This window comes from Notamacropus eugenii, chromosome 7 (assembly GCF_028372415.1).
Source record: "Notamacropus eugenii isolate mMacEug1 chromosome 7, mMacEug1.pri_v2, whole genome shotgun sequence".
NCBI classification, from domain to species: Eukaryota; Metazoa; Chordata; class Mammalia; order Diprotodontia; family Macropodidae; genus Notamacropus; species Notamacropus eugenii.
The window spans coordinates 105,414,834-105,430,589 of record NC_092878.1 but is presented as its reverse complement, the minus strand read 5'-3'; the positions used below and the strand labels follow the sequence as shown (position 1 = coordinate 105,430,589).

The 15,756-nt window shown below is 37.6% G+C and overlaps 1 protein-coding gene across 4 annotated transcripts in view; it reads right to left on the bottom strand.

The window, feature by feature from the left end:
* Window positions 1-3,238: 3,238 nt before the first annotated feature.
* Window positions 3,239-15,756, bottom strand: part of CYP4V2 (cytochrome P450 family 4 subfamily V member 2) — a 39,805-nt gene continuing 27,287 nt past the window's right edge. For 2 of the 4 annotated variants that reach the window (XM_072623111.1, XM_072623115.1), the window contains 4 exons: window positions 13,796-13,898; window positions 12,744-12,878; window positions 12,459-12,638; window positions 5,132-6,567 (listed from right to left, as the gene is read on the bottom strand). In XM_072623111.1, coding sequence (XP_072479212.1) covers window positions 6,407-6,567; window positions 12,459-12,638; window positions 12,744-12,878; window positions 13,796-13,898 — 579 coding nt within the window. In that variant the 3' untranslated portion in view covers window positions 5,132-6,406. Of the gene's footprint in view, window positions 5,096-5,131; window positions 6,568-10,378; window positions 10,481-12,458; window positions 12,639-12,743; window positions 12,879-13,795; window positions 13,899-15,756 lie in introns of those variants that run through there. The other 2 variants (XM_072623112.1, XM_072623114.1) reach the window with 2 other exon arrangements.

Sequence of the window (15,756 nt, the reverse complement as noted above, 5' to 3'; positions counted from 1 at the left end):
AAACAATATTCATCTTGTGACTCTCATTCTCTTTTCATGGTTAAACATGCCTAGTTTCCCGGATGTTCCTTAATAGTCAATATTGGGTGCCACCTTTTTATATTGTACTCCTCACTTGGAGTCAGGCAGGAGCATCCTGGAGGTAAAGTTGATGAAAATGATGAAATGGCTGAGAGATGGAGTGTTTTCTCTGAGGAACAGCAAGGAAACCAGTGTCACTGGATCAAAGAAAAGGGGAAGTGCTGCTTATGGCAAAAAAGCCTTCCATCACAATGACTTGATGTGTCTTTCTTGGTTAACTCAGAGGAGTCTGACTACAGCTGACATGCTAATGCTTACTTGAGATGGGAGATGGTGACCTGAAAAATATAATGCCCCAAGGAGTGAGATCCTTAATGTTAAATGAGAAGCCCAGGATGGCAAGGTGGATGAGACTCTCTGCTTTAACGATGCCTTTGTATGGATCAGATGTAATACGATGAAATCTAATGAGAATGAATGTAAATTCATCCAATTGGGTTTAAAAAAATCAATCTCACAAAGAGAAGAGATGTAAGGATCAGTTATATATATATATATATGTGTGTGTGTGTGTACATATATATATATATATATATATATATATCAGCATAGGAGTTTAGTGTGCTGTAAATTTAATATATAACTTAACTTGGTAACACATCAATAAAATATCTAATGCAATCTTATACTGAATTAATAGAGGTATAGTGTTCAGGGGCAGCTAGGTGGTGCAGTGGATAGATTGCTGGGCCTGGAGTCAGGAAAACTTGAGCTCAAATCTAGCTTTGGACACTTACTAGCTGTGTGACCCTGGGTAGGTCATTTGATCCTTTTTGACTCAGTTTCTTCATCTGCAAAATGAGTTCAGGAAGGAAATGGCAAGTCACTCTAGTATCCTTGCCAAGAAAACCCCAAACAGAATCTTGAAGAATCAGATACTACTGAAATAAATGAATAACACAATAGCATTCAGGATAAGAAAGGCAATAGTCCTGCTCCTCTCCTCTATTAAACCCTCTTCTCTGGGATCTGAGGAAGGGGTGGTTTTTCCTTTTGCCAAGGGCCCTTGACCTTTCTTGGGCCTTGGATCCCCTCCCATTTCTTCTATGAATATGACTCATTCTTATTCTCTCATCTTGTCTCCCTCAAGTCATTGTCCAATATCCCTTCTTCATTTACCATAAAAACTCCTGCCTCTTCTTCTTTTCTACCCCCTGCTTCTCAAATCCTTTCCATCTCTTTTAGTTTCTAAGTCTGATGGCTTTTTGTCAGGCTACTTGGTGGTGCCAGAATGTGTAGAGTGCTGGGCCCAGAGTCAGGAAGACCTGTGTTCAAATCCAGCCTCAAGCACTTTCTATGTGACTGTGGGTAAGTTAACCTCTTTTTGCCTTAGTTTCTTAAACTGTGAAATGGGGATATTAACAATCCTTAACCTCTCAGAGTTGTTTGTGGTGAATAACAAATGAAATAATATTTATAAAGTGCTTAGCACAGTTCCTGGAACATAGTAGATGCTATGGAAATGCTAGCAATTATATTATCATATATTATATATAATATATATTATATCATTATTACATGACAGCAGTTAGCACTCTGTCCCCTTTCAAATTACCTTATCTTTTATTTTCCTATCCAATATTGTGTATGCTTTTAGAAGAAGGATCATTTCATTCTTTGTATCTGTCTGTATTCCCAACACATAGAAAAAATGCCTGGCACATAGTAGACATTAATAAATGCTTGTTGATTAACTCCCATCTGTCCTTGTTATATCTCCCCCATCTTGCTAGAATACAAGGTCCCTACAGATAGGAACTGTTTCATTTTTGTCTTTGGGCTCCGTACCTGGCAAAGTACATGGCTCTTAATAAGTGCTGAATTGTTGTTGTGTTTGTCCTTCATTCTCGAAGAGGACCATGATATCAAGATGATGGCATGACTTGCAGTTGACTTTGATTTGAGTGAGGGAGGACTGTGCAAGGTCACCAGCCTCACTTTATCCTCCTGAGCCACCTGGGTCCAGTGGCCTGATATTCATCAGGACAACTGGAGATGGCCCAGGGTGCAACCCTTTCAGGTTAAGGTCTTATCACATTCTCACTTTGAGTGAGATGCATCCATTCAACAAATAGGCTTCTTTAAGTAGTTACTCAAGGGATAGCCCTTTTAACCAAAAAAAAAAAAAAAAAATCAAACTGGGAGAGGAAGCCCCTCAGAATTCCTGGGTAAAAGAGAAACAATTACTGCTTAGTAATGAATGATTTAATTGAATGTTGAATAGAATGACAAAGAAAAGATTGAGGCAAAGTGTTTCAAAGAATAGGAAGGCAAGAGAGCGTTTTTGGCAAGAGAGAGGAGGGATGTAAATCAGAGAAGGCTATATGAAGAAAGTGATGCCTGGACTCAGTCTTAAAAAGAAGTGAAGGTATTTACCACTTTGGGATCAGAAGGGAGTGTATTTTAGGCATGGGAGAACAGTCTGAACAAGGGTAAAGAGGCAGGAGAAGGGAGAACAATACGGCAAAAAACAAATGAGTCATCCAAGGTGGCTATTGAGGTCATAGAGAGGAATAACATACAATATGGCTGGAAGAACACATTGAAGTCAGATTGTGGAGGGTCTGGAATGCCAGGCTAACTCTGAAAGAGTGAGGCTGACAACCTGGCACAGCTCTGCCTCACTTAAATCATTTAATAAATGCTTCACTTATCTATTCTTATGGCATCTTCCCCATTCTTGCTAGAATGTTATCTCCCCAAGGACAGGAACTGTTTCATGTTCATTCAATAGAAGAGCAAACGAGATGGAGGCAAAGTGTTGGAAAGAATTGGAAGGCAAGAGAGATCTGCTTTCTTTCTACTGTTCCACTCTGCCTCCCTGAAAAATGAGCCACATTAAGAAAAGAAAGAAAGAAAGAAAATAGTAAGTATGAAGTGCCTGTTATCTAGTCTAAGGCAGCTAAGTGTTAGAGTGAATTAAGTCTTGGGCCTAGAATCAGGAAGACTAAATCCAGCCTCAGACATTTACATGACTCTGGGCAAGTCACTTAACTCTTTGCCTCAATTTTTCAGCTGTTAAGTGAGCTGGAGAAGGAAATGGCAAACCACTCCAGTATCTCCAGATTTAAAGAAAAAGGGTTTCTTAACATCTCTGCTTTTATGAAGAATAAAAGTTAAATGTCAGTATTTCTATTTTTAAAAAAAAACACCACTCTGATTTTCTTAATTTATTTGGATCTATAAATAGATAACAACAAATCTATGAATATCTTCTCTGTTGGGGAAGATATGTTCTTATTATATGTTGTTACCTGCTCATCCTGTGATTGACATCGATGATCACCTGAGGAAACATTTCAAAGGACCAACTTTTATACTGGTAGTTGACATACCCAAACTGTGTTTTCATAGGTCTAATTTTGAAGCCATTGGAAACAGACAAATCACACCTTTGAAATGGGTCTCTAGATTTCCTCCAGAGACAGAAAAATCAACATGAAATAAAACGTAGAGCAGAAAAAATAAAGTCTTCCTAAAGAAACTTGAAAGAGAAGACTCCAGAGGTTGAGGTTGGCCTGAGTGAAGTATAGACACTTCTGGGCCAACTCCACAGAATTAAAGGACAGCAGACCAGAGGGGCAGCTTGGTGGAGAGGCAGTCTAGGTCTCAAGAAATTTCATCTCAACTCAGGAGCTTTTACCTCACCAACTTTCATCAATCTCTCAAACAGCACACAGCGGAGTGGGGGGATATTGAAGGAGCCTTGCTGTTTATTATGACCAAATGGGATTTATAGCAGGAATGAGGGATGGTCAATCAAAAGGAAAACTATTCCTTATTCTGATTTCTTCTATTTCTTTTTCTTCTCTTTTTGCAATTGCTAGGATTTCCAATACAATATTGGATAATGAGCATCTTGTTGCATACCTCATCTTAGTAGGAAGGCCTCTAGTTTATTCTTGTTACACATAATACTTGCTGATGATTTTAAATAAATGCTTTTTTGTCAATGGAAGGAAAAATCCATTTCTGCTAATACTTTCAAATGTTTTAATAGAAATGAGTGTACTTTATCAAAAGCTTTTTATGCACCTATTGACATAATCAAATGATTACTTTTATTATTGATATCAATTATGTTGATACTGATGCAGGTTATATATATAATATGTATGTTATATAGACATAATCATTCATGTTCCTACCCACCTCCTAATAGGTATTGGACTCTAAATGCAGAATCAGACAAGTATTTTTGGATACAGTTAATATGGCAGTTTGTTTTGCTTAACCATGCATGTCTGTATACTGGGGCACTTAGATATTATGCATAGTATATTATATATGCATGGGTATATGAGATGTGTATACATGCTCATATATACACATATGTATGTATATATGTATGTGTGTATACATATATGTGTATATGTGCATGTTTGTATGTATTTTTGAGCAGCTAAGTGAGACAATGGATAGAGCAGTAGGTCTAGAATCAAGAGTTCAGATCTGACTTCAAACACTAGCTACACGTCATTTAACCTATTTGCCTCAGTTTCTTTATCTGTAAAATGGTGACTAATCACTGTGCCTACCTCTCGGTATTCTTATGAGGTTGTTATTATCTCATTTTCAAAGAGTTAATAATTATAAAGCACTTGCAATGCCTGGCAGAGTCAGTACTGTGTAAATATTAGTCATTATTATCTATTCCAAAGGTTTTCTTTTTCTTCTTTTTCAGTAAGTGGGGGCGATTGTATTTTGTGTTTATCCTTTGTTTCCGAACAAGACCATGCCATCAGAAAAATGATGACATGACTTGCACTTGACGGTTTTGAGTGAGGGAGAGCTGTACAGGTCACCAATCTCACTTCTCCTCCAGAGCCATCTGAATCCAGTGAGCAGATATTCATCAGGATGATTGGTGATGACCCAGGATGAGGCAATTGGGGTTACATGACTTGCTCAAGGTCACACAGCTAGTGAATGCCAAGTGTCTGAGGTGAGATTTGAACTCAGGTCCTCCTGACTCCTGCACTGGTGCCCTATTCACTGCACCATTTAGCTGCCCCTAAGTGGGTGAGATGGGAAAAAGAGAAGAGAACTGTTTAGAAATTGAAAAAAATTAACAAAACTTTATTTCCAAAAGTCAGTGCCTTCACTTTCCTACTTTAGATTCCATGCATGATTATTAGACAACTCAGTAGGTATATGATAACCATGACCATTTTATCTATACACATTCAGTAACTGAATTCTACTCCTGCAAGCAGCAAAGGCTGAAGCATTTTCCTTCTACTTGCAAGGCAATCTGGCATACTTCTGTCTATTTCCTAGTTTTAGTCTCTTATTCTATCAGTGCCCCTGTCACTAGCATTTTGATCCTCTGTCTCCTGCACCACACACTTTATGATTTTCTATGAATTAAGAAACTAGAAAAACAATTTTATTAAAATTACATGCTAAGTAAAAATCAGCAAAGTTTTTCTTAAAAGTGCATAGGTTTTTAGACTTCTGTTTTATGACATTTGTTTTTGACTCCTCAGAGACCTTTATGCTTCCTTTCAGGTGATGGATTTCTTGGATGGGGCAGGGGTGTGGTGGTAGTGAAAATTGCTAGAAGTCTCTAAGATCCCCTGTGGCTCTAAAAATTCTGTTTCTTTATGTAAATTATGAATAGCTGATAAAGGCTATTAAGTGCTTTAAAATATAAAGTGCTTAAAAATAATTTTTACTGTGAGCAAAATTATTATAATATGCAAAATTATTTTAAAATCTCCTAGATCAAAAGAACAAAATATTAGCATTTTTTCAAACACCAAAACAAAATAGATCTTTCATCTCAAAGGAGATGTAACTTTCTTCAGGATGGATCCCATCAGTGAAATATAACTGACTTAAGGAAAAAGGGATTTCTTATGAAGAATAAAAGTTAAATGTCAGTATTTCTCTTTAAAAAAAAAACTCTTTGATTTTCTTGATTTATTTGGATCTATAAACAGATGACAACAAATTGATCTATATTTTCCAGGTTGTGGGGAACTTGTTACCTGTTCAACCTGTGATTGACATGAATGACCACCTGGGGAAACATTTCAAGGATGTATTTGTATTGATGGTTGCTATACCTAAACTGTTTTCATAGCTGTAATTCTGAAGTCAATGAAAACAGACAGATCACACCTTTGAAATGGGTCCTCTACCTGAGAGCCGACAACTGATCATCAAGAATTTTGTAAGTGCTCTCTCTCTCTCTCTCTCTCTCTCTCTCTCTCTCTCTCTCTGTCACACACACACACACACACACACACACACACACACACACTTTCAGGCTAGGTGATGAATTGCCAATACAATTGATTGAATGTGAGGTTCCTTCCTTCTATGTTCTCCTCTTCAGCTTAATCCAGATGCCGTTCTTTGGTCGAAGAATCATTTCTCCCACCAGATGAAGTTCTTCTCTTTTTTGAATGGATTCGATCCAGAACCGCCTCAGCACCCAGGAAATGACAGTCTTTTCTTCCATCATTGCAAACTTCTGACCTTGAAATTTAATAGACACATGGCCACTTCAGAGTTTATTCACAGATAGAGGTTTCAATGATATCTCTGATCTTAGGTATGATAAGTCTGAAACTTCATGCCCTCCTCCTCTTACCTGTTGACTTGCTACAAATCTTTCCACTCAATTCAATAATCATTTATAAAGTGCCTACTATGTGTAAAGCAACGTGCTAGAAGGTATGGATCAAGGGATAAAAGTAAATAGGGGAGAAAGGAGCACGTGTTTATTAAGAACTTACCATAGACCAGCTACTGCTTTTTACAAATATAATCTCATTTGATCCTCACAACAATAGGTGCTATTATTATCCCCATTTTATAAATGAGAAAACTGAGGCAGACAGAAGCTAAATGACTTGTCCAGGGTCATATAACTAGTACGAATCTGAGGCCACGCTAGAACTCAATCTCATTGACTTCAGGTCTAGAGTTTTACCTACAGTATCACCTAGCTGTCCTTGACACCATATACATAAATAAGTAAATATACAAAGAGAATCGGGAGAGGGGGATTTCAACCACAGGAACTGGGAAAGGTGAGGGAGGATAGGAGTCAACAGTTGAACCAAGTCAATCCTGAAGAATTCTATAGATTCCAAGATAGAGTGGTAAGAAAGTAATTACATTCCGGATATGAGAGAGGCAGAGAAAGATGAGATGGGACATCGAGTTAAAGGTATAGCTAACTGTTTTTCCCATTTGTATGAATTTTGGAGTCTGTGAAGGTGAGTAATTGGAAATATGTTTGGAAAGATAGATGGAAGTCAAGTCGGGCAGAGTTTTAACTGCCAGGCTGATTAACTTGCATTTTATTATGGTGGCCACAGGGAATCACCGGAGTTTTTCTGAGGAGGAAGATATTCAGAACATGTTTGGAAATATCAATCTGGCAGCTTTGTGGAGCAGGGGGTCTCCACCTTTCAGGGAGCATTTCTCAGTCAGTGGAAATTCCTGACACATAGTAATAGATCTTAGTAAATGACTGTTTCTTGATTGAGTGGATCCTCTCAACTGACAAAACCTTTCCCCTGAGGACTTGGCTTTGTAACTCTCTGATGTTGATATACTGATCATGTAATATTGTATATTATAACTATCTTTGTTGGTGTATTTCCTCCCCAGGCTAGGATGGAAGTTCCATGAACTTCCATGGAAGTTCAATCCTAGCTTATCAGAAGAATTTAATAAATGCTTACTGAACTGAATCACATTAATCCATCGTATTCTGATATGATTTTCTTAATGAGTGTCTTCCATATAGACAGCTAAGGCATACTTAAAGAAATAGAAGACAAAGTCTGGAGCTAAAAAATATAATAGAGTTGGAAATTTTATTTTCTTCACTATACAGTGCTATGTTTTGCTTTGTGTTGTAATATTAAATAGCATGATATGTTATATTATGTTGTATTGTTTATATTATATTATATATGTCAATTATGTTAAATTATATTATATATATATAATATTATATCCTTATATATGACAGGCTTATGACAATGTGATTGCCACTCGCAGGAAAACGCCATGCCACCATCATCAGTGCCTATGCTCCCACCATGACAAACCTTGATAAAGTCTAAGAAAAATTTTATGTAGACCTAGAGACCCTTATCGTCACTGTGCCAGAATAGGACAAGCTTATAACTCCGGGAGACTTTAATGTTAGAGTAGGCTCAGACTACCAGATTTGACAGGTAGTCCTAGGGAGGAATGGAGTTGGAAACAGCAACAGCAATAGTTGTTTACTGCTGAAGACTTGTGCATCGCATGACCTCATCACCAACACTGTCTTCTGTTTACCTAAATGCGATAGATAGAACATCACTGATGCACCCTCACAGCAAACATGGGCATCTAACAGACTATGTAATTGTAAGGAGAAGAGACAGACAAGATGTGAGAGTGACAAAGGCAATGTATGATGCAGAGTGCTGGACTGATCACAGACTTATCCTTTCCAAGCTAAATATTCACATTCATCAAAAGCGCTGCCCCCAAGACAAAACGACTACCAGAAAAATGAATGTCAACAAATTAGAGCTCTTCTCTGAGCATGAACAGTTTGTTGCTGACTTGGAGGGAAAGTTGAACCAACACACAGTAGGCAACAGTGGAGCAGAAAAGGAGTGGGAAGCTTTCAGAGATTTGGTGTACAGCACTGCTTTGCTCATCTGGGTCAGGATACTCACAAATACCATGACTGGTTTGATGAAAATGATGGGGAAATTCAGAAGCTGCTAAATGAAAAATGAGAACTCCACAGGATTTACCAGCAGGATAGTTCATCTGCTCTAAGACCTGCTCTAAGAAGGCAGCATTTAATTCCATCAAAAGCAAAACATAAGCAAAGCTTAGAGAGATGCAGGATTCCTGGCTCAGTAAGAAGGCAGATGAAATTCAGTTTTATGCTGATAGTAACAATCCAAAGTGCTTTTATGATTCCCTGAAAGCTATTTATGAACCAAAAACCTATGGTGCATCACAACTACTCAATGCTGATGGAGCCACGTTGATTAGAGATAAGGACATGATCTTAGAGAGATGGGCTGAACACTTCCATAGTGTTCTCAACAGACCATCATCAATCAATGCTGAGGCCACTGACCGTTTACCTCAGGTTGAAGTCAATCCCTCCTTAGCCGAACTTCCAAATGAAGAAGAGGTTTTGAGGGCCATTAGGCTCCTTTCATGTGGCAAAGCACCTGTTGCCAATTCTATTCCAGTTCAAATTTACAAGGTAGGAGGACAACTGCTCATACAAAAGATGACTGAAATAGCTAGAGGAGTTCAAGGATGCCTCTATTGCCTATCTCTATAAAGGTAAAGGGAATAGATTGTCCTGTGACAATCACAGAGGGATCTTTCTCTTAGTCATTGCTGGTAAAATTCTTGCTAGAGTCCTCCTCAATAGGCTGATCCTTCATCTGGAAGATGATCATATACCTAAGAGTCAGTGTGGCTTCAGAAAGAGACAAGGAATAGTCAATATGGTGTTTGCTGCCTGACAACTCCAGGAGAAATGTCATGAGCAGAACAGAGGTCTATTCACAACGTTTGTAGATCTGACCAAGGCCTTTGACACAGTTAGTCATGAGGGCTTATGGAAAATTATGTCAAAATTTGATTGTCTGGAGAAATTCATCAACGTTGTACGTCAATTTCATGATGGCATGTTTGCCTGGGTTCTGGATAATGGACAATCCTCTCGTGCCTTCCCAGTCACCAATGGAGTGAAACAGGGCTCTGTGTTGACTCCCATGTTTTTTAGCATGATGTTTTCAGCCATATTGACAAATGCCTTCAATGAGGATGAACATGGCATTAAGGTCAACTACCATACTGATGGTAAGTTCTTCAATTTGAAAAGGCTACGAGCCAAGACCAAAATGGAGGGAGTGTTGGTGCATGATATTCTGTTTGCTGATGATTGTGCACTCAATATAGCCTCTGAAGCTGAGATGCAACAAAGTATGGATCAGTTCTCTTCTGCCTGTGCTAATTTTGACCTAATAACTAACACCAAGAAAACACAGGTGCTCCATCAGCCACCACCACACCATCCATATGTGGAACCATCGGTTATAACAAATGAAAAAGTTTTGAATGCTGTGGATAAGTTCACTTACCTAAGTATTGTACCTCCTGGGGATGTGCACATTGACAATGAGGTTGATGCACACATTGCCAGAGCTAAGTCAGTTTTTGGGAGGCTCCAAAGAAAGGTTTGGGAGAGAAGAGATATTAGACTGATTACCAGACTGAAGGTCTACAGAGTTGTTGTGCTGACCTCATTGTTATATGCTTGTGAAACATGGATAGTCTACCAGCATCATGCTAGGAAACTGAATCGCTTCCATCTGAAGTGTCTTAGGAAGATTCTGAGGATCACCTGGAAGGATAAGGTACCAAATACTGAAGTCCTTGCTCAAGTTGAACTGCCAAGTATTCAAACTATGCTTCAGAGAGGGCAACTCTGACGGGCTGACCATGTTGTTCGAATGCAAAATGTAAACTTGCCAAAAAGACAATTTTATGGAGAACTCACATGGGGCAGATGATCACATGGTGGCCAGAAGAAGCAATACAAGGACACTCTCAAGGTCTCTCTCAAGAACTTTGGGTTTGACTGTGCAATATGGGAGATATTAGCATAGAACTGCTCAGTATGACATGTTCACATCAGAAAGGGTGCTGTGCTCTTTGAGTAAACCAGAATTGAGACAGCACAAAGTAAAGGCAGGATATGCAAATTTGGTGTATCCACCCCAAATATTCACATGGACTATCTGTGCTCAACCTGTGGTAGAGTATTCCAAGCTTGCATTGGTCTGATCAGCTACAGTCGGACTCACTGAAATTTCACTTTATCATGGTGATGTCACTTTGGTCCTATTCGAAGACAAAGGACAACAACCATTATATCCTTATATTGAGACAAGTTATGCTATATTATGTATATTATCATACTATACTATAATATTGTTATATCATTTTTGATACATTATTGTTATATTATCACATATAACAGTCACATGTCTAATAGCCACTGAACTTAAATGCAAATAATTAGTGCTTATCTATGTTTTACTCTTTAAAAATAATCTGACACAGGTCAAATATTAAATGACAGTTAATAAATTAATTCTGTTAAGCATATTTTAAGTATACATTAGTGGGTTTACTTAATTAATAAAAGAATTTAATATATGATTTTAAAAACATGGTGTCCCAAAAGTTTTGATGCAGTTTAGACTTTTAATAGCATGAAGTTGAACTAAGATTTCTGGAAAGTCCTGTATTCAGAGTTCATTATTGTCACTTGGAGAGGAGCTGTTATTATGTATGTGTGTCTGTGTATGTCTGTGTGTCTGTGTGTGTACCTCTTCCTGTTACAAATGTTGAATGAAATATGTTCACTTGTTTTCAGGACACCTGCAATCACTCCCTAATCCCTACCCAACCAATGTGTCAATATAAGAGCCATTGAAGGTGTTTCCTCCACAAATGCCCTTTTCCAACAGACTAGGAACCTCAATTTGAAGAATTTTTCTTTTGAAAATAATGACATTTTTCCAGTATTCTGTGCTTCCCCATCTCCCCAAATCAGTAACAACATTCCCTCCACCTTTTTTCCCACAACACTCCCACAATAATAGTTTCTTTTCCAAAGCAATTAAAAGGAATCTAAAAGAATCAATATTCCAGATAGAAAAAAAACGGAATTTATTTCAATTCCTCTGATGACACAGAAAATAGTATTGCCTTAACATGAAGCCCTTCCAAACAAATTTTGCCACTATCACTAGAAGACAGAAGTTAAATAGATTTTTCAGTTCCAATCCGAGCAAATTTATAGTTCTACTTAATCTTGACTTTCTCTTTGGAACCCTAAAGTTAGCCTCTGATAAGATCAATGAGTGTAACAAAGAATTGGACACAACTGAAATGACTGAACAACAACAAAAAAAAGTGCTATATAAATGCTATTGCTGTTTCTTATAATGACTACTACTATTACTACTACTACTACTACTACCACTACTATTACTACTACCACTACTACTACTACCACTACTACTACTACTACTACTACTACTACTACTACTACTACTACTACTACACTACTATTACTACTACCACTACTACTACTACCACTACTACCACTACTACCACTACTACCACTACTACCACTACTACTACTACTACTACTATTACTGCTACTTCTACTACTACTATCACTACTACTACAACTACTACTAATAGATTTCAGATATGGTGTGTATCACGGTGAAATGACAAAGTAATAGTGTGATGCCCACAAAAAAGGTTTTTCACACGTTTCATTCTAATTCAGATACTATACATACCAATACAGTTTCTGGGTCCTGCGGAGAATGGAACATAAGCGTAAGGGTGACGTCCTTGAGCATTCTCAGGGAAGAATCGTTCAGGCTGGAAGTCCTCAGGGTCTGGAAAGTGCTTCGGATCTCGGTGCAGGGCATAGGGTAAGACAACTGCCTCTGTCCCTTTTGGAATCTTGTAACCAGCTAAATGGAAAGAGCCAAAGAGACATGAGTGATGATCAACTGCCAACGGGAGCAAACTATCCAGAAGAGACAGTGCTCCTCTCAGGCTAAACATGAGAGGCTTACCAATACAGCAATCTGAATTGAGAGTACGGGCAAAAAAGGGAACAGATGGAAAAAGACGAAGGGACTCCTTGATGACACAATCCAAATATTTAAGTTTTTTCAGGTCATCCACTGTAACAGGGCGGTCAGATTTTCCTTGTTTATAAAACAAAAATAACAAAAACAAACTCAGTGAAAATGAAGGAAAACATCAAAGAAGCATAAATTAATAACACATAAGGCTAAATATTCAAAGTTAAAGAATAAGATACAGTTAATAAAACATTAAATTAAAAATCAGCATAAAGTAATTATTACAGAACACAGATGTGAACAGGAATAATAGTTTTATGTTATAATCAAGAACACAGGATAGTTCATCTTTGAAAAGGCAGTAGTTGTAGCCAATAAAAAACCCCACTAATGATGGCACCAACCTCTCTCCTATCCTAAGACTGCTTATTGGTAGCTGATAAAGGCCTTGAAGCTAGTATTCTTTAGCGGGGTCTTATATTGTGGTTATATGGCTGACAATGTTGGAAGAAGGGAGAGAAATGGAATAGTGAAGTCTCTTTGTGGTACAGTATATAGTAGCTCTGGGGATTGTGGTTTTTTGGTTACTTTTAATCCTTGTTTTTATTCCCTGTCACTGTCTACTCTTCTAGAAAGGTCTTTGTGCACTGTGCTGAGCTGAAAATTGCCTGAGGTCTACACACAAAATACACCTAAGGGCTGAATAATAATTCTTCACCATTAAGTCAGTTTCAGCTGCTTTCTTGACAACACAATCTGAGACCTTGTCTAGTTTCTCAATTATGCCTCCATTAGAGGCCATGAGACTTGTCAGAACAGATCTGTGGTTCACGCTACATCAGGAAGTCCTCATGGACTATCTCTTTCTTCTCCTCCTATAAAATGAGGGGGTGGATTGGATGACTTTAAGGTCCTTCTTATCTTTAAGCCTATGATCATGTAATCCAAGTATGGCATTCATTTTTCCCAAGTAGAAATATAGGTATATACATCAACTTTATATTCCTAGGTCAACTAATAAGTGAATAATTCTAACATACCAAAGACTTCATCCAGTTCATTGTGTACTTTGCGCTGGGCTTCCGGGTAGGAACCTAGCAAGTAGATGATCCAGTTCATAGCTGTTGCTGTGGTGTCGTGACCCTGAGGAAAAAAATTAAAATGATGGTGGGGAAATGAGGAGGAGGTAGGAGAAGACAGAAGCACAAAAACTGTCTTCAAATATTATTTCAGATGGAGTATGACAAGGAACAGGATAAAATATAATTAAATGAAGAAATCAATAACAACTCTAACCCTATGACGTAGAACAGTCTTTGATGAAGAGGTAAGTATTTCTCCCCCACCAAGGCCAAAGCCCTCCTACATGTGCCCTTGATTCCATCCCATCCCCTGTCTTCTGTAGCAGGTCACCCTCACAATTATCTCATCTCACTAATTTTAGCCTTTCTCTACCTAGTGGCTTCTTCCTGATGCCTACCAACTTTTCCAATTCTCTACCATTCTTTATAAACCTTCACTACAATCTAACATCCCCTCTAGCTAGTGTCCTTTATTTCTCCTTTATTTCTGAGTTAAGCTCTTAGAAAAAACAATCTCATTCACTACCTCCATTTCCTTTCCTTTCACACAATTCTCAGCACTTTGTAATCTGGCCTCTGACCTCTTTGTTCCAATAAAACTGTCTTCTCCAAAGTTACCAATGGCCTTTCCCAATAGCCAAATGTGATGACCTTTTCTCAGTCCTCATCCTCCCTTACCAGTCTACCACACACCTGACACCACTGACCTCTGACTGTATTCTTTCCTCTCTGAGACTGTGTTCTCCTCCTACCTGACAATTACTTAACAGTCTTTCATTGGAAGTATCAAGATCACACTCCATCCACTGCTTTTAGAACTATCAAAAAGGAACAATTATACACAGAGGTAGGAACTTTTAAGTTCCTCAGGAAAAAAACACACTTATTTTATCAACCTAAGATAATATGATACATATTTGATTAAGAAAAAAAAGAAGAGTCATTTCAGGTTTTAAAGGATGAAGACTGGTGGGCATACGACAAAAAACATTCTGAATCTGCTGAGTCATCCTGTGCTTGTAGCTTTATATAGCTGAATTTAAGACTTTTCTGAGTATTCTGCACAGCAACCATCCTCTGACCAAAGAACTTGAAACTCCTTTTCAACTTATTTAGGGAAGGCATCTTGACATTATACTCCTTAAAATACTTTCCTGGATTTGGCAGAAATATTGATCCAAGACAGAATACAAATGCATTTGAGATATAAAAACATAGCTAGATGACTACACACATATGTACATATGTATATGTACACATTTACTGTTGTATATATATACACCTATATGTGTATACATTCATGCACATATACCCACATTTGTTTTTGACACACATGTATGTACGTGTATATATATATATATATATATATATATATATATATATATATATATATATATATATATATATATATATATATATATATATATATATATATATATATATGGGTAGCGAGGTGGCACAGTGGATAGTGCACTGGGTTTGGAATCAGAAAGACCCATCTTCATGAGTTCAAATCCAATCTCAGACACTTGTAGCTATGTGACCCTGGGCAAGTCATTTGACTTGTTTTTTTTCAGGTATCTTCAATTTCCTGTTTTCTTCAATTTCCTCATTTGTAAAATGAACTAGAGAAGGAAATGGCAAACCACTCCATTATCTTTGCCAAATGGGGTCACAAATAGTTGGACACCATTGAAATGATTCAAAAGCAATAATGTATATGTAGGTATATATGGATACATACATATATATCATATGCATACACATATACATATATGTGTATGTATCACAAGGCTCACATATATCAAAGGCTCAAATCACTTTATGTTTTTATAAATTAGCAGAGTAGGGAAAATTTTTAAATAATCTAATACAGTCTCTATCTCAGTGATATAAAAAACTCCAGAAAAATGTGGTTA